We start from the raw sequence: 23,690 nt of genomic DNA on the forward strand, positions 1-23,690 counted from the left end.
ATATTTTTCGCCTTCCGGATTGGTGGTGATTAGCCTACAATTTACCACAATTAACGTAATGAGCAATAACACTTTGCGCCGTATAATGCGATTTGCCAATTTCTTGTCGATTTCGCGCAGAGACTTGTTTTCGATGTACAATTTAATAACAATTTTACACATTTAATGGTAAATCCGAACTTCACCCCATTTTGCCACTTTCAATCGAGATATTACGCTCAACTGAAACCAAGGTGGATTTATTATAGGTGACAGCATTCACCCAGCTGAATTTTTCGCCATAGATATGGCTTACGTCAAAATGATATGCTTTGTTTGTATGTATTGGTATGTTTACATTCGTATTGTATTGTATTTTGACTTGATGCTTGTACCAAAGGCAACAACAAATACATGTAGGGTTTTACTTATATGTGGTTGCTGTTACCTGTAATAAATTCGCCTTGACTGAAACTGAATCAGCGAGAAAAACTTAAAAAAACCTATACCTATTACTTCGTTTTCAGCAACGATTTTTACTGTTACTTTTGTAGCAACAATATAATGAACTGAAAGTGTACGAATAAATGTTTTGCAGCATTTTGCTACGTCTGCCTGCTTTTCTTGGAATCCCTGAGTGTGAGTTGAAATAACGGGAGTTTTGTTTGCGGCAATTCATCAGGAATGTAAGATTCTTACAATGACAAAAAAAAATATATATATATTGTCACAGCAAATGTTTTGCGCAAAGCTAAAGTTTTTTACGCACTACGCAGAGTGTACGAATAACTTGTGTGACCACTGTATATACCGGCTCCATCAACGCTTACTAACGGTAAATATTAAAAAAAATTTAAAAGATTGAAACTTGATGAAAAATACATCCTTATCAATTTCTACAAGATATTGTACATTTGTGGATCAACAACAAGACGCACACCACAAATAGGAGGAGGAGACCGACCAAGCACCCAATGAAGGGTGTAAGCGCCAATTATATATATATACAGTGCACTCGCGATAACTCGAACTAATTAAAACAGGCGCTGTTCGATTTATCGAATTTGTTCGACTTATCAATTGAGTGTGCTATGTTAAAAAAACAGTCATCGATATCGATTTTTTTCAATTAAATTTATTTATTTATTTACATACTGATATGAACATGAATATGTTTAAAATAATTAATTCGTTTCAATATTTTTCATCAAATATTTGGCAGTCTTTGTGTCAGTTACACAAAAAAAGTCAGCTTTAACAGAAAAGTTAGGCCGAAAAGAAAGTTGTAATGTGTGTTTGTCTTTTCTTGCCTGCAGCAATGTTGAAGAGTGTTAACCTTTGCGGGGCTTACTTGTTCAGTTGTGGCCCACTGAATTACCTTATTGATAGAGCTAACTGCCCCCTCAGATGATATCCGCTCACATGTCTCAGTTGTGTTGTTAAACTCAGACTCAGAATCACTAGTTTCAATTATTACTTCTGTGTCGGTAAATTCGGCACCATCATTCCATTTGTTAACATGTTTTTCATGTTATGTTCTTTCAAGATGAGTCCACTTATTGGGTAATTCTTTTTTCTTTGGAACAGAAACCATTTGTATAAAGCGGCTTTCATTTTAGGAAACTCAGAAGCTTTTAAAGTTCTCCTCTTTCTAGGACCCAAAAACGTGTTGTTTACTGCTTTTAAAATTGCCTTGTCTTTCTTTTTTATAAGACTTATGGTGGACTTGGCTACCCCATATTCCTTCGCTAGAGAAGTAACACTACATCCACGTTTAATTTTGTTAAGGACTTCAGCCCTCTCTTTTAATGTTAAACACTTCAACCTTTTACGATCCATTACTCACGTGCACTGATACACTACAAATGACAAATTTAAAGCAATTTGGTCAATGCAAGATGTTGTTCCCAGAAAACTAACGGGATATTAACGTCGAAATATTCATATGGACAATACACTAGTATACATATAATTTATATACATATACTATTACATATGTATCTATGTACAAAATGTACATGTTTGAAAAGAATGTGTGTACAAATAAATTTGTTTTTTTGTTCGAGTTATAGCGCTTTTTTATTGTTCGAGTTACAAAGAAGTCAATAGGGGAAAAAATGTGTTCGAGTTAGCACGTCGTTCGACTTAGCGGCTATTCGAGTTACCGCGAGTGCACTGTATGTACATATATATATATATAATTTTTTGTGAAAATAAACTTGCACCGCTTTCAAAAAAAATGGCTCATACAGGCATATATGTATGTATGTATGTATGAAAATTGTGCATTTGTTCGGAAAGGAGCCAAAAAGTGAAGCATAATTAAAGATCCTTTTGATGTTTTTAAGGGATCCCGGTCTAGAGCTCGAAAATGTACGACATTTTCAGGATTTTTTTGTTCAATAAAAAAAAATGAAAAACGATATTTAAATTTTTTAGGCTTTTTATTTTTTAGCTTCTTCTACATACAAAAATAAAACAATAAATATTTTTTTAATTTTAATAATTTAAAAAATGGCGCTGAAGGTGACCCTCCCGAAAATTGGAGCGGGAGGGTTGTGAGTCGATGGGGGAGTTGTGTTGCACCTGTGTGCTTCTGACCGTTAAGGTTTGGTTTGTGGCGGCAATTTGACGTGCCGGCACATTAGACGATAAAGCCGTTGAGGCAGGGGCCGCCTGGTGGCGGAAGCAACACGTGGCCACATACCTTGTGGACCACTCACACCTGTTGCACTTGTTGCACCTCACCTCCTCGGATGGAGCCGTTTGTGTCATATGCAGCAGTAAAATACTTCTGGTCCAGGGTTACTAGCCCTGAAGAGAAGTATTTGGAGCAAACATGCTGCGAGGGATTGCTCCTGTGACGATAGATTGGGAAAAACCCCAGTCATTCCAGTAACGTAGAACCGGCTACCATGAGAATGAAGGCTTTTGAAGGCACCCCGCACAACACTAACCACCTTTCCACATGCCCCATTAAGCCCACTCATCTAACATCCTTCTCCCTCTAGACCCAACCCGTCGAAACAGCAAGTTTCCTGGGCCTACTGTTAGATGAGCTAGACGAAGACGACCGGTGATTACACTACACTGCCAGGGCAAAGTTACTGCTACAACAACAACAACCCACCCGAAAAGTTGGACCTGGGCGGTGTTGTACATTTTGGCTCTTTTATTTATCTAAAGCACAAAAACCAAAAAAATTATTAAAATCAGTATGACTAGAGCTATGTCCCGTACTAGAATACAAAAAAACAAAAATTACAAAATGGCGCGGTTTTGAATTTGACACTCTAAAAATCGGGTTTTTCAGTTTTCCAATCAAAAAATACGAAATATTTGAAATAATAATACGATTCTAGTACGGGCGATAGCCATTGATGTGGTGAACAATATATTCAAATTTCAGACGATTCGGCTGAATAGTTTTTTTTTGACAACACCAGGCCGAAAAAAGTCGGACCGCTCTCTACCTAGTTAATGGGCTATAGAAACTATAATATTGGGAATTTCGGCATGAAAATTTCACAGCATATTCTTAAGACAATATACTTTCGAAATATTGAAACCACAAAAAATCGATTGTTTGAATTTTCTAGACCACCAGGCCATAAGTGTCATAAGTCTACGCTTCTTTGTGGTGATACGGTAAGCACGAAAAAAGTGTTGATGTTTTTTGATTTTTTTTTATATTTTTAACAATAAAACGGCATTAAACTTATTAAATAAAAGATCGATAGATTTGTTTTTATAAACGCGAAAATGACACACTCAAAAGTCTGCGGTCATTTATACAAATTTTTAAATATTCAAAAAACTCTAAAAAAATGCACGTTTTTAGCAGCTTGTTGGGTACCCAAGCCGTTTTAATACTTCCCTATTGAGCATTGAGTTTACCAATGTGGTAGTCTCTGTGATAGTCATCTTCTCCCACTCCTCTCACATAACACCTTTCAAGACCTCTTTGCGTGCAATTTGGTATTTCTTTATATTTCCTTCCAGAAGCGCCCATAAGTGCTCAATAGGGCTTAAAGCTGGCGATTGTGGAGGTGTTGGCAAAAAAGAGTTACCATCTAATAATCTCGGCATCCCAACGCCTTGCTTTAAATTTTGTTTTAAAATATCTAAATAATCAAAATTGTCCATTGTTGAATCAATAGTGCTGCAATTTTCCCACGCCAACTGCTGCCGTACACCTTTACATCATCACCGTGTTTCACTGTTGGTATTAATACGCAAGATACGATCTCGTACCTGTCGTGCCATTGCCTTGCTCTATCCAGACTGAATTGGAAGATCTCAATACTGTGGAAATCAGGGATCTTCTAAAACTTTTTAAAATGTAACACTGGTTTGGGACAAGTTCTCCGCACGGCAATGATCTATGAGTCTGAGTGGGTCCAATAGCGGGTAACCGCTTCGACCTAACCTAACCTATGCTAGGGGAAGGCTCAGATTTCCTTGAAAGCGATTTTTAGCAATGTGGTTGAAAAATATTGCTAAGCAGTTTTATATTTTTCTTGACGAAAAAATTGCAAAAATTTCAAGTTCTAAGTATTTATTTTACAAAATCATGCAAATGTGAGCATTTTTTAATTATCCAGAGACTGAAGATTCATGGGTACCTCAAGAATTGACGTTAAGTAATCTTTTGCAGCGAATTGGCGCCTGTAATTCCTCATTGAAACCTAACGAAGTTTATGCATTTTTGAAGCGGTGAGTCGGCCTAGACGATCGCCAAGCAGGTCCGAGCCTACTGCGTGTTTGCTGGGACTGGGAAACAGAGGAATCTAGACAAGAGAGTAACTGCTGTTAGAAAAAAAATGTTGTAGCATTTTAATGTTTTTGGTGCTATGTAAATTTGATTTTTATTTAACTTATGAACAATTTGCAGTTGAATCGTGTAATCATTAATAAAAGAGCTCGTGTGTCGCTGTGCATATTCTTTGGTCTTCCCTCGAAATTGTGAGCTCGTGCTGATGTAATTCTTTTACGTATGTCCCAAGCATTACTAAACCGTATACGCGTTATTGGAGGTGCTGCTAGGATAAACGCCGATGAAACAGTTCATGCGAAATACAGGTGTCGTTGGGTAGGTCCAATTGCAGTCCATGTCATCACGATCACGTTGAGGTTTCTGAGAATTGGGCTTTGCAGTGCTTTTGTTATTGTATCGTAGATGAGTTCTCATCCTGAGATACGGAAAAATTAAGAGAAAATTTGTTAAACGACGTCTACTAAAAACTCTCCCAGCATCGTTGGTGAAGACTAGCAATGACTTGTGATTGCGTGGTATCTTGAAATGGCGCATAACTAAGAGAAAATAAATAAAAAACATTCAATAACCGACATTAGAAAACAAATTATTCGTTAGTTATAAAAATATATGTATATACAGGTTGATTTAGTTCTTTTGTACTTACTTTTTGTGAGAATTTTATTATACGTGCTGCCCAATGTGTAGCTGATGATGTGACATTTGCCGAGATACACAATTTTCAAATATCTGAGCTGTGGCATCTTAACAAGTTTTTGTATGGCTGTATAATAACTTGTTTTTTGAAAATTTATTTGATATATTTAATTTTATTTATATTTATTTTGATGTATATTTAATTCGAAGTGTTTTTCAAAAAAATATGGAAATTATATCCGCTCACCGCCTTAAACCGTCTGTTCTATTCAAGTATTTGATTAGTAATGCGGCCTCACTAAAAAGTGTGTGCCTTTTATATGCAGAGGCAGAGTGTGAAAAGGATGCATTTTAAGGTGCATCAATAAGATGTAGCGTTAGACTTCTCTAAATTGTCAAACTTTATTTACCTTTGACGTTGTTGTTGTCTCGCGAATTCAAGCAATAACAAAATCCACGCCATTGTCTTTTCTGCTGTGCTGCCGCTACTTTGTAGATGATCCGTGCGCGCTTATTACTTACAGCTAATTTTGTTATTGTAGCCGCTATCGCTTTCTTTGTTATGCTGCATTTCAAGGATATTTTACCACAAATAGTAAACAAGTATTTAAGTGTGTCATTGTTATTATCCCAAAACATTTTCACTATTTTGAAAATTCTTAAGTGCTGATAACGCCTACATAACGCCTACGCATGTGTGTTAACTTTCCCCAAACAACTTGTTTTTTTGCCTGAAAAACGATAAATTGCTTTGTCTTAATGTAATACTATTTGAGTTATTAGTTTTCACTATGAATCTCGAAATATAAAAGGTCTGTTGATGAGGCAAATAATGAAGTATCTAAAAAACTTGTAAAATAGGGGAAACTGAGAGAGAGAGCAAAATGAGATCTCATTTTGAGGGGAAGTGGCAAGTTTACAGCTAATTAAATTGTTGGCAGGAAAAATCACAAAAATTAAACATTTTTTCATTTGAGCTACCTCGTATTAAAGCAAATAAAATGCAAAATAACGCGCTTCGGAATTACATGATTTCATTTCATCTGACAGCGATGATGAAATGGAGCAAATTATTGTGGATTTTGATGATTTTTCCCGCCAACAATTTAATCAGCTGTTCGTGAAACTTGCAAATTGTTGCTGATTTTGCGTTAATGTACTTTTTTTATAACTTTTCTCCCTCAGCGAATACTCGGAAATTAAGTTACTGGATAATTTTACATGAAAAAACCTAAAATCAAATAAATTCTTCCGTCAAAATTAAATAAAAGAAGTTAGCTGCTGAATTTATGGAAAAAAATTATTCACATAAATTCGATACGAAGTACTTATTACTTCCGAAACTCTCTATAATGAATCTGAGCGGGACCAGAAAAACGTTTAATTATATAGGAATTAGGACATTGTGACTTTTTTATTATATTTTTTATTTTTATTTCAGTAATTTTAAGTCAGTAATTTTTTCAATCTTCTAATATACAGCTATGGACGGAGAAATAGCGCATTCGCCCACATAAGGGGGCGTCGATAAATTACGTGAGATCTTTAAGGGGGGAGGGGGTCGAGTCAAATCTCATCTAATCTTACGTTGGAGAGAGGGGGGGTCTCGGCAAATATCACGCAATTTTTTTCTGATTGAAACAAAAAAAAATTATACTATTTTGGTCCATTATCCAGATTGTACATGCTTAAGATTTAATCTTAAGCGTAATAGTAGTATGATTAAGATCATTCACTAATTCGTTCGAAAGAAAATAATTTCATTAATACTTCGACGTTATATGTACATTACTACTGTCAAACCACCATATTTGTTTTATACCAAATAGCTCAATTTAATCTGAATTTACGGTACAGTGTAGCCCGTCGGTTGTTTTCGCGCCACTATCAGCCGAACGTGCGACTCAATGAACAATAACGTACGAGCTGAGTGGTAGCGACACACGGACAGGTTCCAACCTTCTTTGTTTATTCTTGTAAATGTTTTACTCGACTCAGTTCTTGCTCTAATTTAAAATGAGTTATCAAGATTTTTATAACGCATACGTCAAAAGATATGTCTATAAGGCGAAGAAGTCCTGCCACGACGATGTGATAAAATTATGAAATACTGCGAAGCAAAAATTCCCGAAGAAAGAAGAGTTAATACATCACATTAAACATGAGATTGAACGGCTTCTCAGGGAATCTACTGAGAGAAAAGTTCGGTCTACTTTAGCATTCCTTCAAAATGTAGGTTAAAAATATATTTTTTAAGAAAATACTTTTTTTTATATAAAGTTTATTGTTACAATTAATAGCATAAAAAAACTGAAACAGTGAAATTCTTGATAAAATATGCTAAAATCATAACTACAAAATATTAGCACGGTCATTTCCTTCACTGTTTTCACATAATTCAAAATCAGCTTCTTGTGATCAGCGATGATGTGGATGAAGCTATGTCGAACACTACACCATCTAACGTACGTCCCACTCCAGCACAAGATACTATGAAGAAACAGATTGCTAAGCTGCATATGGAGCTTGACCTAAGTGCTGCACCGCACGCCGGAGTGATCTGCATATGATTCTTCACGACCGTTTTCTGCCACCTCCATACCCTATCACTCAGGTTGATGGATGTTTTACAATTTCGGACTTTAAAGAACATGACGGAAAGTCATTCGCTCCATTTCGAATACGCCTACCGATTCAACCGCTGAATGCCTTCATCAGCACGCCTTATGATCTCTATTGCCCAAGTATACGTGATAATTTAGAGAAAAGATGCTGCAGTACATGCGGTATTTACTTCGTATCTATCACAAGAGCTGCAGACCACAGGCGAGCAGCTCACATTGCACCAGCTAAGCAAGCGCGTATGTTCCGCAAAGTGCGACCCTCACAGATTGTCACAAGACGAGCTAATGAGTTACTGTGCGCAAGCGTCAACGGCTTAGAGTGGCTAGATCAGAACGAAGTTGAAGGAGCAGATGATTTTACTGAAAATCATATGGACTTGTTGGTCCCAATAGTCTCTCTGGAAACCGCGCATGATTCTCCATGGACTGAATTAGAGTAGATATTCTTTTTTTAATCGCAGTAGTTACGATTTAAGTCTTCTATTTTTAACTTTTTATTGCACTTATAACTCTCAGCAATATTGATTACTAGTCTTAACTAATTGTAAATAAAAGCACGAAGCAAATTTTTTTTTCTCTTTTTACAATAACGATCCAACGCGTTTACATAAGAAACCCACATTTTGAAAAATCTCACGTGAGATTGGGGGATGGGGGAGGGGGTTGAATAAAATCTCACGACATCTCACCAGGGGGGAAGGAGGTATAGAAAATTAAAAAAAACACCTCACGTAATTTATGGACGCCCCCTAAAGGGTGATTAACTTTCAAGGGCCGGTGTTGATTTTGAATAAAATACAATTTTTTTAGGAAATTATTATAATTTCTCTTTAATATGATAACATTGGTGTGGCTCAATTACGTATAGAACAAAATATCGGCCAAATGGCCGCCGCGTCCTCGGCGACACACCTCCATTCGATGGTCCAAATTTTCGATGACGCTGAGGCATAATTAAGGTTCTATGCCGTTAATGTGCCGAATTATCTTATCCTTCAGCACTTCAATTGTTGCTGGCTTATCGACGTACACCTTTTCTTTCAAATAATCCCAAAGAAAGAAGTCCAACGGTGTCAAATCACATGAGATTATTCGGCCATCAAATTTTTCGCGCAAAAGATCCATTGTTTCGTTAGATGTGTGACAAGTGGCACCGTCCTGTTGAAACCACATATCGTCCACATCCATATCTTCCAATTCGGGTCATAAAAAGTTCGTTATCATCTCACGATAGCGAACACTATTCACAGTAACTGCCTGACCGGCCTCATTTTGGAAAAAATACGGTCCAATGATGTCGCCGGCCCATAAACAGCACCAAACAGTCACTCTTTGTGGATGCATTGGTTTTCCGGCAATCACTCTTGGATTATCATTCGCCCAAATGCGGCAATTCTGCTTATTGACGAATCCACTGAGGTGAAAATGTGCCTCATCACAGAATAACGAAGTGCGCGATATGCATTTTGATTTGAACGCCCGTTTTCATAGTAAGCCTGAATAACTTTAACGCGTTGCTCGATTGTGTATCTTTCCATGGTTCAAATTGAGTTAGTCTGAAATTGAAAAATGTCTAATGAAATGCCGAAAAAAACTTGAAGTTTAGGTGTGGTACGCATTCAATATCGGCCTTTCAAATTTAACCACCCTTTATAATGATAATTATTTTTACTGGACCACCAAGTAAAGCAAATTTTTGAATATTTTTTATTATCTTTTATTTTATTTTAGTATTATCAAAAAAAAAAAAAAAAAAAAAAAAAAAAATACAAAAAACACAAAATAAATAATAATTTAATATGTTCAATAAAGAGATATTTACTCCCGCGGCTGACGCTCTAGCAAATAATAATACAATAAAATATATTAAGGGGGTTTGTAAAGTATCTTACAAGTCTGAATTTTAAAGTTTCAACTCCTCCAGCTCAGTGATGCTTAAAGCCTTTATGGTATTAGTAAACTCGTTTCGTTTAAATTTAAAGTTTCTCTCTAATCGCTGAGCGTATGAGCGAATAGTTTCGTTATTCGTGCGGGTTACGAGTATCGTGCGTCCGCAATCGGAGCGTATTTCGAAGCCAATAATTCGTATGCAACTGTTCGTCGTAGATTTTATTCACGTTGCAATATTCGACGCTTAAGTGATGCCCCAAGAACGGACTTGATTCGTGCTTGTGTGCGAAGGTTCCGGACAACAAATTCGGTGGCAAACAGCAAACAGCCTGGGCGCTGCCTGACATGGAAAACATATGCAAATATTGAGCTGTGTCAGTCCGTACCCAAGAGAGCAGCCGCCCTGGGGCTTCCAAGAACTATTGTGCATGAAATATTGAGGAAGGATCTTAGACTTGCCCCATTCGAAATTCAAATCGTTCAAGCGCTTAAGAATAAGGTTTACAATTTGCGTAAAAATGTGTGCAAGACAATGCTGGAGTGATGAAGCTTTTGGAGTGATGAAACACATTCTCGTTGAAATGGAAGTGCAAAATTGTCGTTATTGGTCACCTAAAAGGCAGAAACCGGTATTAAAACATCAACAAACAGCCACTTCACAGTCCCAAAGTGGAAGCAATGGAATAGTTGTACCTTAATTTTTTTTGAAAATCGTCGAGGACAAGCAATTTCAGTGGACATTGTTTCGGCACATGCTGAACGAATATTTTCTGTCAATAATAATGATACGCCGTCTATCGCCCGATCTTGCCCTATGGGCTTTTTCGTTGGGGTATCTCAAAAGTAAAGACTATGAAATGAACCCATCAACCATCTCAGCACTAACGGAAAATATCACTCACGAGGATAACACCATCCAACATCAATTCTTCAGCGAGTGGCATAGAGTACGGCGATCAGATTCTAAGAGTTTATCCGACAGTCAACATTTCTTCTTCTTAATTAAGCGATTTTGGGCGAGTTTAACAAAGTGCGCCAGTCGTTTCTCTTTTGTGCTAACTGGCGTCAGTCGGACGCACCAAGTGAAGCCAAAACCTTCTCCATCTGCTCTCTCCAACGCAGAGGAGGCCTTCCTCTTTCTCTGATACCAGCGACATGACCCAGCCAACGAAGCTACTAAATTTTTATTCGCTGCGCTATGTCTATGTCGTCGTAAAGCAAATACAGCTCATTATTCCATCGCCTGCGATACTCGCCGTCACCAATGTGCAAGGTCCAAAAATCTTTCGTTTAATCTTTCTTTCAAATTGGATTTCAAGGCTGGCTTATTATCGGTGTAAAAGTTGGTTTCTAGATAAACGAAGTCTTTTTGAATCTCTCAATTTGGCTGGAATCGGTTCCTGACTCTGCTGTTACTGACTCCCATGAAGCCAATTATGACTGCCGTGAGTCTGCAGGCATCCCTTCGATTTATATTTATCAAAGTTGACGTTTGTTTGTGGTTGTAGGTAGTCTATAACGTTCTGCTGGCTTTGAAGGTTGTCTGATCGCGCCATCTACTTATACAATCCGCGATTCGTAGATAAAATCATTAGCAATTCTTTCTCAATTTAGCTTTTAGTTCCCAATTATGCCACCGGGCACCCTGTTTGAGACTTGCTCGCCCATAAGATGTTTTTGAGCATCACTGCTGCGCTTACTGTAACCGTGAAGATTTAAAACTTCAAAAACTTTGGAGTTTTTTATGATTTGAAAAATATTTTTGCATAAATAAATTCGCATTTTCAAGACGAATAATGTGAATAAGTAATTAAGTAAAATGCATGACGGCAGAAGAATACTATTGAAAAAATACGGGTTTCTTAATAAAAATAAATAAAGAAGTAACTGGCACGTACACTTCTGTTCGGTGTTTGGCCGAGGTCTTCTCCTTTTTGTGGTAGGCGTCGTGATGTTGTTCCACAAATAAAGGTGCCTACAGTTTTAAACCGACTTCGAACGGGAGACATTTATATGGGGAGCTTTTTCAATACCTTCGGAAGTTTGCCATTGCCGAGGGGCAATTTGTTGTTCATGCACGGAGATTCGTACCTATGCTTTCCCTAATGGTATTCACGCACCAATCCATTCGGCTATGGCTGACAAGTTTTTTAATTTTAAAAAATATTTTTTACATAATCTCTGTGAAGCCTCTAACCATCGAAATCGTCAAATGTATTACTATTTACAAAATATAAAAAGATTCCATTTATTTTCACAATAGAACAAATTTAAAATGCATACAAATTTTAAAATCATCTCATAAACAATTTGAATTAAAGTATTAAATATAAGCATTTTTTTCTCACTTACAGCAAGAGGAATTTTCCGGTGCGCCAGTGCAATGCCTCATTCCGGGCACAAATCAATGGGCTCTACTGGGCGTGTCATCGTGGCGCATAGCTTGCGGACCGAGTGGTGTAGAGCGACCAAGAATGTATGACAAAATCACCTCGAATGCGGCATGGATACGGGAAATTCTAAGTGCCGCGTAAAAATGCTCAATATCGGAGGTACCTGCAGCAGTAGCAGTAGCAGAAGAGAATGTTAATGTTAATGTTAACTTTCTCTGGTAGCAGTACACTTAATCGACAAGAACAAGAATCAATTGAAGTGTAGTTCAAGGTAACATGAAGCTAAATAATTACATTTAATACTTACTCGTTAAAAAGTACTTATTCGTAAACGTTTTTTGTTTCAAATGTTAATATATTACATAAATTTTTTAATTTTACATTTTGTATGTTTGTATACTCAAATACTTAAGTGCAGTATAATTAGTTGTGTAAAAATTATGTTTGCGTGTATGTATGTGTGTGTGGCAACAAATTTTGCAAATAATTTCCAATATTAAAAATTTTACAAGAATATTCTCAAAACTAAACTTTATGGGAATGTAAATATCTAAATGCATTTGTGTGTGTGAGTGCGTGTGGAATGTAATGCATTTAAATTAATATTAAATTTGTGTTTTTTTTGTTTTTACATTCGTTTTAAACTAATAAGTATCATATTTTTATCTCATTAATTTATATAAAAAAGCAAAAACATTTTATATTACTTTTTAACAGTTAGTTTACATAGGTGTTAAGTGCCGACATTCGTATGTCTCAATTATTTTCATGTTAATTATCCACTCTTGTAAATTTCCTAAATATTAAAATCATGAATTTATGTACCACAGAAATATATACATACATATGTACTTATTCTTTTTGTAAAATGTGTAGCATATCATTGTAATTTTTTTTAAATAAAAGTTGTTTTGTTATACTGAGTAATTTTAAAAATAAAATCATTTAACTATTAATTGCCTTTGAGTTTTACTTTGACATCGGTTGGCGGCCATCTTCGGCTGTTAAATACGCGGTTACCTACAGCCGTTCAAACATACATAGTAAGAGCAATACGTTCCCAGCTAGAACAGTGCGGCTTATGTAATGCCTTATATGTGCCGTGTCACTAAGACAAGTATCCTCTATGAATTTGAAAACCCTTGATTGCATTATACAAGCCAAATGGAGAAGCATAGGGGTATGTTCATATACGTGTGAGCTTTGAGAGAGAAGCCAGACACATTCCCCGACCAATCTCGAACGCACAAACAACGAGCCCAAATGCCGCCTGGCTATTGGAGTAAACATTTACATCCTTAACGGTAATTACCGAAGTGAGCAACCAATCCACAAAAATTAATATACCCGTTCATATATAGAAGATTAGCTGCAAAATTGGGAATCAGCTGTCAAGGCTGTTTTGAAAAGTGTTTCTTAAGAGAAATGGGTTTGGTGGAATATTTTAATATGTTTGGTTTGTTTAATTACTATTAAATATATGATGAAAAGATAAATAATAATTGCGCAATTACTGTTAGTGAAAGGTGAAACGACGAAATCTGTAAACGACGGCTACTTATGTTGAAAGAAATTATGGAATGTGAAATTCGATATTCGATAAATAAGGCCATTTTACAGGCGTCTATAGGTTAGGTTGGGTTAGCCTGGTTGGCAATAAGCCGCGCATAGACCTTTTGGTCCCTAGCGATACCAGATGGAGACCGACCTTTATGAATACCTGAAGTAGACATCATGTAGGATGTCAGCGCTTTTGGCGAATCTAAGTAGGGCTGGGAGCTCCGCTTTTGAGACGTCTTCCAGACCCTCAAACAGTGGGGCTCCCAGGCATTTAAGTCGCGTTTTGAATACCTGAAGTAGACATCATGTAGGATGTCAGCGCTTTTGGCGAATCTAAGTAGGGCTGGGAGCTCCGCTTTTGAGACGTCTTCCAGACCCTCAAACAGTGGGGCTCCCAGGCATTTTAGTCGCGTTTTTAATAATGCCGGACAAGCGCACAGAAGGTGTTCTAAAGTCTCCTCAACATCCTCTCTGCATTTTCTGCATTTGTCCGTGTTAGCAATCCCTATCTTGTACGCATGTGCAGCCAATAGATTGTGGCCTGTTAGCATACCTATGATAGTTCTGCATTCCTTTCGCGAGAGCGTAAGTACGAATGGAGTCAGTTTTTTGTCGTTAGTTCTACACATGACTTTTGCTGTTTTGCATGTGGTCAAGTTATTCCACCTAGCTTCCACTTGCCTTTTCATGTGGTCGTCCATTTCGTTGTATATTGTGTTTAGAGGTTTTGGTATGTCGTTCTCTTGTTCAAATGGTCTCACAGCACTTTTTGCCATCTCATCTAATATACTATTTCGTTCCCCATAATGCCTTTGTGACTAGGTACCCAGTAGATATGCAGCCTATTGTTTCCGGCTAGCCTTTCTATGGCCTCCCTGCTCCGTCGAACATTTTTGGACTTAATACAATATGAGCTTATTGCTCTTATTGCTGCTTGACTGTCCACGTATATATTAATTGTTGGGCGTCTATAGATACAATCTTTTATCTGTAATATGGATGCATAATTATGCATAATTAGTAATATCTAACAAAAATTTTATTAGAATTATGTCTGTAAACCTCTTTCCTTTGGGTTTGTGCTTGACTACCATTCGGCATTCACAGAGAGAACGCAGGTTCGAATCTTGGTGAAACCCCAAATTAAGAAAAACATTTTTCTAATAGCGGTCGCCACTCGGCAGGCAATGACAAACCTCCGAGTGTGTTTCTGCCATGAAAAAGCTCCTCATAAAAATATCTGCCGTTCGGAGTGGGCTTAAAACTGTAGGTCCCTCCAACATCAAGACGCACACCACAAATAGGAGGAGGAGCTTGGCCAAACAGCCCAAAAAGTGTGTACGCGCCAATTATATATACAGGGCCGTCGAGGTAAATCCGGAAAACATTTCGAAAGCTCTGGAGCAGTAGCGTTAAGTCTAAAACCGCTGATAAAGGGAGATATTTTTAGTGTATTGTTTCCTGATTGACATTGGAGCGCCGGAGTAAGTGCTAGTGAAACGATGAGTCGAGACAGAAGAGCTGCGATACTAGAGTCACTTCGCGCCGGAAAAAGCTCTAAAGCGATAATTGAGTGGTTTGGCTACAAAAAAACGCAACCCTGGATGGACCGCGTGGCTGCTGTAAGAGAATATGTGTATCAGCAGGACTCCGCACCTGCTCACAAGACAAAGAAGTCCAGGCTTGGCTGCAGAACAATCTACCCTACCACTGGTCACCAGATTTGTGGCCACCTTCAAGCCCAGACTGCAATCCTCTTGATTATTACGTGTGGGGCACAGTTGAAGCAAAAGTTAACGCGAAGCCTCATAACACTAAGGATGCTCTGAAGACAACCATCGAGGAAGTGATGACCACAATGGACAAAGAGGAGGTAGCTCGCGCATGTGGGCGCTTCATGTCCCAGCTGGAGCAGGTAATTGCACGAGATGTGTAACCTCCATGAATAATTTTCAACTATGAGTGTACTCACATTATACAAAGTTAAGTGCAAATAAAATTATTTTTGAGTAAATATCCCATAGTTTTGTTTTTAAGTTCAACATTCCGGATTTACCTCGACGGCCCTGTATATTTAATTATTATTAGCGATATGAAGAAAGGATAAGGAAAAGGAATAGCTTAATTAATTGCAACAATGGCTGCTAATAATGAATAGTTGGAGGAAAACCGTAAACGACGTTTACTGAGGTTTCAAAAAATTATGACAGCAATGCGCATACGAAAATCGATATTACATTTTATAATAAGTAAAAGGAGGACAAAACGTTTATGGACACACGCTTTTTTCTGTAAAATGAATCCCTAATTAATAATATTTTATAAAAAATTATGTTTACAGACCTGTTTTCTTTGCCTGCATCCATTTCATTTAGTTTTTATTTTGATGTTTCTCATTACATTCGTAGTAATAATTATCGATAACACAGAAAACACAGGGTTGTAATTCAAAAAGTATCGTTATTATCTAGGATTATTTTAAAATCTCAGATTTTGGAAGACACATTTTGTATGAGAAATCGCGCTTTTTAATTATGGATTTTGAGTTAAGTGCGAAAAAGTAGATCATCTACTTATATGTGAACGTATTATAAGTTTCTTTATAATCTAAGATAATTTTATAATCTCGGATTTCGGGAGAGAAATGTTGTTGTTTAATTACTGATTGGGAGTTAAGATCGCACAAGTGGATATTCTAATTATACTCGTATGTGGACCTATTATTGATAATTAAGATAGTATTTTTATAAATAGTTTCAAAGATCACTACGTTGGAATGAAACCTTCTCCTACCTTCCCCTATAAAATTGAAGAAATAATACACTGTATTACTCCTCAAAGTGTTAACTTTAATTATGACGTGCGCTTTTTCTGCGTATTTTAATTTTAACTAAAAAAATGGTTTTATGGTCGAAACACCGTCGACTAGTCCACTCACAACATATAGGGTTTTTCAGTAAGAGCGCTTCAACTTTTGAACTTTTTTGAATAAAACACAAACGGTTTGACTTTTTTAACTATTTTTTTTTTATTATCGAGTTTGAACATATACATTTAAGTATGAAATCCGATTTCTTTTGCATGACCACCGCGTGCACGTTTTACGAAGTCCAATCGTTGAACCCAATTTTCGACCACCCTTTTGCATAAATTGGCCGAAATTCCAGCAATTTCGCGTTCAATATTGGCTCTGAGCTCACAAATCGTCGCCGGCTTGTTACTGTAGACCAATGACTTCACATAACCCCAAAACGGGACGGCTTGTTAAATGGACCGTAAAATGGCCGTAATGCTCTTAAAGTAGCAGCAACAGAACTATTATTTTCATAAAAAATTTGCACGATTTGCAATCGTTGCTCAAGTGGTAGCGTTCCATGATGAAATGTATACTAATGAAGTTTACAAATGACAAGCGAAAAATAAAAAATATTGCGTCGTTCGCCCTCCCTATCGGAAAAAAGTTGAAGCGCACCTATTGAATAACCCTATACATAAAGGGTATCAACTCGAAATGAGAGGTAAAAGTTGACGTTCTAAAAGTTGTCTTCAAAGTCTTATAAAATCTTCTGTCCACGTCATAAAATATTAAATGGTCAAAGGTCCTGAAAACCAGTTTTTTTTGCAAATGCCTGCTTCCTACGGCTTTTTTGACATTTCAATCCAGTATAAAAAATGCAAAGCATCAAATTCTATACTAATTTCGTATTAAACATTTTTTGAAACGATTAACTGTTTCAGCATGAATGAAATTGTTACAGAGACGATCAAATTTTCGTTAATATATTTACCCTCAAAGCAAAAGAAAAAAATAAATTTTAAGCTGGAAGCTTAAAAGATTTCTGGGCAGATTTCTGTCAAAAAATGAAATTGAAAACTGCGAATACGAATTAAAAAACACCTTCATCAAATTTCACGCCATCTGAGAGATTTTTAAAACTTTGTCCGCCATATTGGGTCCACCATTTTGAATTTTTAAAATATGACTTCAAATTCATAATTAACGACCCCACGTACCAAGTTTCAAGTCAAAATTAAATTTCATTTGGTATATTATGATTTCTGTGTAAAATATTTTCTTATGAGTGAGCACAGGCGAGCAAGTTTTGGAAAATTAATGTCTGTGAGTTTTATATATTATATTTATAAACATGTCAGTATTTGATGTTTTTAGCAATTTATATGTTCCCAGGGTTAGATGATCCATCTTATTTGGCGTAGTGTACGTGGTGTGATTGGAGGATGGTTCCATGTGTAGAAGTCCACGCAAGTGGGGAAAGTTACTGACCGCCATTCACTTGGGAGTGGCCAGGACGATTCTTCTGCATATGGTTCAAGCAGCTCACAACGTCCGGGATTAGCCCACGTATCCTCTGGTTAGCTTTCGAACACCCGTTCGGGAGTGAGCTAACGTGAGAAGGCGAAGCATCCCAGCATAGCTGGTTGTGCGCTGGGTTTGGGACCCGCCACTTAAAAATCCCCCCCAATGAAAACAGCAACAAAGCCTCGGATGAGAACTTCCAAAACTGATGACGACCCCTGCAAACGAAATAAGGAATACGATTTGAGGGCATGCACCTGGAATGTCCGGTCCCTTAATGGGGAAGGTGCCTCTGCCCGGCTGGTTGATGTCCTCGTAAGAGCAAAGGCTGACATCACTGCCATCCAAGAGATGCGATGGACGGGGCAAGGCAAGAAAACCATAGGACCTTGCGACGTCTACTACAGCTGCCATGTAAAGGAGCGCAAATTCGGTGTCGGATTTGTTGTGGGAGAGAGACTTCGTCGCCAAGTACTGTCGTTCACTCCGGTGGACGAGCGTCTCGCAATAATCCGCATCAAAGCACGTTTTTTTAACATATCGCTAATTTGCGCCCACGCCCCGACGGAAGAGAAGGACGATGCGACCAAAGATTCCTTCTATGAGCGCTTGGAGCGTTCGTATGAGCACTGCCCCCGCCACGACATAAAAATCGTGATTGGCGACTTCAACGCCAGGGTGGGCAAGGAAGGAATTTTTGGTCCCACAGTCGGAAAATTCAGCCTGCACAACGAAACATCCGGTAACGGACAGAGGCTGATCGACTTCGCCGGGGCCCGAAACATGGTAGTCTGCAGCACCAGATTCCAGCATAAAAAAATCCACCAAGCTACCTGGCTGTCCCCTGATCGAAAAACGCGAAACCAGATCGATCATGTTGTGATAGATGGAAGACACGCTTCTAGTGTATTAGATGTACGTACGATCCGAGGACCCAACATTGACTCGGATCATTACCTTGTTGCAGCCAAACTGCGCACACGCCTCTGTGCAGCAAAAAACGTACATCTACCTACGCAAAGAATGTTCGACATCGAAAAGCTGCAATCACAACAGACAGCCAGAAGATTCGCCACTCGACTCTCACTCCTGCTCTCAGAGAGCACTTCCCAACAAACCGGCATGCACGAGCAATGGAGCAACATTTCTCGTTCCCTACGTACCGCCGCCGAAGAAGAAATCGGATTCCGGCGAGCCCGAAAAAACAATTGGTACGACGAGGAATGTCATGCTGCCGCAGAAAGAAAGGATGCCGCCTATAGAGCTACGCTGCGATCGGGCGCAACGCGAGCCATGTGGGATCGCTACAGAGAGCTGAAAAAGGAAGAGAGACGTATTATCCGACAGAAGAAACGAGAGGCCGAAATACGTGAGTGCGAGGAGCTTGAGATGCTGGCCAACAGGAACAACGCCCGAAAATTCTACCAGAAAGTTCGGCGGCTTACAGAAGGTTTTAAGACCGGGGCATTTTCCTGTAAGAACAAAGACGGCGATCTGGTGACTGACGTACAGAGCAATCTTAAATTATGGAGGGAACACTTCTCGAACCTGTTAAACAGTGACAGCTGCGCATGTCGTAGAGAATGTGAAGATCCCGATACCCCAATCGATGACGACGGAATTGTAGTTCCGTTGCCCGACCGAGACGAGGTGAGAATAGCAATATCGCGGCTACAGAACAACAAAGCCGCGGGCGCCGACGGACTGCCGGCTGAGCTATTCAAACATGGCGGCGAGGAGCTGGTAAGGTGCATGCATCAGCTCCTATGCAAAATATGGTCGGATGAAAGCATGCCTGCCGATTGGAATTTAAGTGTGCTCTGCCCAATCCATAAGAAGGGCGACCCTGCAATTTGTGCCAATTACCGCGGGATTAGTCTTCTAAATATCGCCTATAAGGTTCTAGCGAGCGTATTGTGTGAAAAGCTGAAGCCCACCGTCAACCAACTGATTGGACCTTATCAGTGTGGCTTCAGACCTGGAAAGTCTACCATCGACCAAATATTCTCAATACGCCAAATCTTGGAAAAGACCCATGAAAGGAGAATCGACACACACCACCTTTTCGTCGACTTCAAAGCTGCATTCGACAGTACGGAAAGAAGCTACCTGTATGCCGCGATGTCTGAATTTGGTATCCCCGCAAAACTAATACGGCTATGTAAGATGACGTTGCTCAACACCAGTAGCGCCGTCAGAATTGGGAAGGACCTCTCTGAGCCGTTTGATACCAAACGAGGTTTCAGACAGGGTGACTCGCTGTCGTGTGACTTCTTTAATCTGATGTTGGAGAGCATCGTACGAGCCGCAGAACTTAATCGCTCAGGCACAATATTTTATAAGAGCGTACAATTGTTGGCGTATGCCGATGATATCGATATCATCGGCCTTAACAACCGCGCTGTTAGTTCTGCCTTCTCCAAGCTGGATAAAGAGGCAAAGCGAATGGGTTTGGTGGTGAACGAGGACAAAACGAAGTACCTCCTGTCTTCAAACAAACAGTCGGCGCACTCGCGTATCGGCACCCACGTCACTGTAGACAGTTATAAATTCGAGGTTGTAAAGGACTTCGTTTATTTAGGAACCAGCATTAACACCGATAACAATGTCAGCCTTGAAATCCAACGTAGAATCTCTCTTGCCAACAAGTGCTACTTTGGACTAAGTAGGCAATTGAGCAGTAAAGTCCTCTCTCGACGAACAAAACTAACACTCTACAAGACTCTCATCATGCCCGTCCTGACGTATGGCGCAGAAGCTTGGACGATGTCAACATCCGATGAAGCGACGCTTGGAGTGTTCGAGAGAAAGATTCTGCGTAAGATTTTTGGACCTTTGCACGTTGGCAACGGCGAATATCGCAGACGATGGAACGATGAGCTGTATGAGCTTTACGACGACATAGACATAGCGTTGGCTGGGTCATGTCGTCCGAATGGATACAAACGCTCCGGCTTTGAAAGTATTCGATGCGGTACCAGCTGGTGGTAGTAGAGGAAGAGGAAGGCCTCCTCTGCGTTGGAAAGATCAGGTGGAGAAGGACTTGGCTTCACTTGGTGTGTCCAATTGGCGCCGGTTAGCACGAGAAAGAAACGACTGGCGCGCTTTGTTAAACTCGGCCAAAATCGCGTAAGCGGTTATCGCGCCAATTAAGAAGAAGACGTGGTGTGATTTTTCAATCTGATTGTTAAGGTGGCATCAGGTATAAGATTTGAGTACGTTGACGCTGTGGAAGACAAAGCGGTGTGCAATCTGAAGATGTATACAGAAAAAGGTTAGATTATGTTAGATTGAAATGGCTGCCCACTTGGAGGAAAAACAAAAATTCAAAAGACAGAATAAGACTTCCTCCACGTTTTGGAACAATGGATCGTTGCAGAGATAGAAAAGGTTGGCATCTTGAATCTGATAGAAAGTTAATATGTATTCTTCTCTTCTTAATTGGCGCTATAACCGCTTACGCGATTTTGATAATATGTATTACATTAGAATAAATTGCTTTACAGCGTCGGCCATATTCTGCTCCTGTACCTTTTATTTCAGTCCTGAAAACATATTTCATTAAATCCATCTGCCATTTGGAAGCGAACTTAAAATGATTTCGCTTGGTTTGACACAGTTTTTTTTTTTGGGCGAATGGGGTTTATTAAAACCGATTTTATAGATATAATTTGAGAGAAAGGGCAATGTTCTTAAAGAGAATATCGTCCGTGCCATTCGTGAAACAGAACTAGACCCTGTAAATAAATTTTGGCTGACAGCCTGCCTACGCAATAGACAGACCAGCCGAAGCAGTGAAAAATTAGATAAATTGTGTTTCATAAATATGTAAAATTCTTTTTCTTCGAAATAAATTCATACTACACAAAATGAAATACAGCTTTACCAATTTTTTTAAATATACAGTAAAATCCCGATAAGTACAATTGGAAAATTTCAGCAATGATTGCACTTAGCGAAAAATTGCACTTTTGCGAATTTCTCCTGTGGATCGAGGAATACCTAGGGAAAAATATTTTAACTCTATTCAATGCAATTAATGAGCTCAAAAGGTCAATATTCAAGAAAAATGAACACATATTTATTGAAATTAATACAAAGAGATCAATGCGGAAGGACATATGAGTGTGTGCTCCAAAATTCAATAATTTTTTTTGGAAAAACTTTGTTATTTTCGATTGCGTTTTCTCGTAACACTTTTCAAGTGCTTTTGATCGGATATCATGCAGACATGCGATCTGATTGAATGACAGTACATCGTTCTGTTCACCCCATTTCAAAATTGTATTGACACAGCCAAAAATCGATTCATGCTGGACTTTTTCGGTTGTTTCTTCTTGAGTAGTATCTTCGGGTTCATTGGCTTCACTATCACCTTCATCTGTTCCTAATTCCAAAACCCAATTGCGGATTTCATCTGTGTCTGCTTCACCCACATAGTTTTCGACCATCTCATTTAAACGTTGTAATCCTCCAACAAGAAGGGGGTCGTCAATTTCGATATCCAATGGCATATCGTCTGGATTAGATTCAATAATCGTGTCAACTGTTGGGCTTGTACCCAATACGCTTTTCCAGCATTTAGCGATCGTTTCAGGGAGCAATTTCCCCATGCTTGGCTCAACATGATCACGGCGGTTTTCAAATCAAATTTCTTCAATAGTTCATGTAATGAAGAATCTTTTTCACTAATTATGGTTTTCATTAGCAATGTTTTGTATTGAATTTTTGTCAAGTTAATAACACCTTGATCCATTGGCTGTAAAATCGCTGTGCAATTGGGCGGAAAATACATCACTTCGATCTCACCACAAACTAATTCTTCTTCGGGCGGATGAGATGGGGCTTGATCCAGCAAGAGTAATGCTTTGGGTGGAACATCATTTTCTTTGGCGAATTTTTTCACTTCTTCGACAAAATTATCAAAGAACCACTTTTTGAAAATACCCCGCGTCATCCAAGCAGTCGTGTTGCTAGCATAATTCACCGGTAGACGAAAATTTTTAAAACAACGCGGATTCATCGATTTGCCGATCGTTAATGGTTTCATTTTGTGGCTGCCATCACCATTTGCACACAAAAGAACACTGATTCGATCTTTTGAAACTTTGTTGCCTGGAGCACTCTTTTCATCTTTCGAAACGTAGGTTTTATTTGGCAAAAGTTTCCAAAAGAGCCCCGTTTCATCAGCATTATATTATATATTTTTCAGCGATTTTCGCCGTCAATTTTTCCTTAAATGGCTCAATGGCTTCTGGATCACAAGATAATGATTCACCAGTCACAGTCAAATAGCGAAGTCCGAAGCGTTTCTTGAATCGCGAAAACCATCTATCACTTGCATTGAATTGTTCTCCATTCTTTTTTATTTCATCAAATATTTTTAATGCTTTGCTTTTCAATATCAAGCTAGAAACAGGAGCATTTCGTCGCCGCTGATTCATGAAAAACTGGTACTAACGCTTCTCGAGCTCTGGATGATTGCCAAACCGCATAGTTTTCCGTTTATTTCC

The 23,690-nt window shown here is 38.6% G+C and overlaps 1 protein-coding gene across 1 annotated transcript in view; it reads left to right on the forward strand.

Annotated features, from left to right (window-relative positions):
* Positions 1 to 13,629, forward strand: part of LOC129237487 (uncharacterized) — a 134,489-nt gene extending 120,860 nt beyond the window's left edge. Inside the window, exon 9 of the mRNA XM_054872266.1 lies at positions 12,261 to 13,629. Within this exon, the coding sequence (XP_054728241.1) occupies positions 12,261 to 12,440 (180 nt within the window). The 3' untranslated portion in view covers positions 12,441 to 13,629. The remainder of the gene's footprint in view (positions 1 to 12,260) is intronic.
* The last annotated feature ends 10,061 nt before the right edge of the window (positions 13,630 to 23,690 follow it).

The sequence above is a fragment of the Anastrepha obliqua genome, chromosome 2, assembly GCF_027943255.1.
Source record: "Anastrepha obliqua isolate idAnaObli1 chromosome 2, idAnaObli1_1.0, whole genome shotgun sequence".
Taxonomy (NCBI): Eukaryota; Metazoa; Arthropoda; class Insecta; order Diptera; family Tephritidae; genus Anastrepha; species Anastrepha obliqua.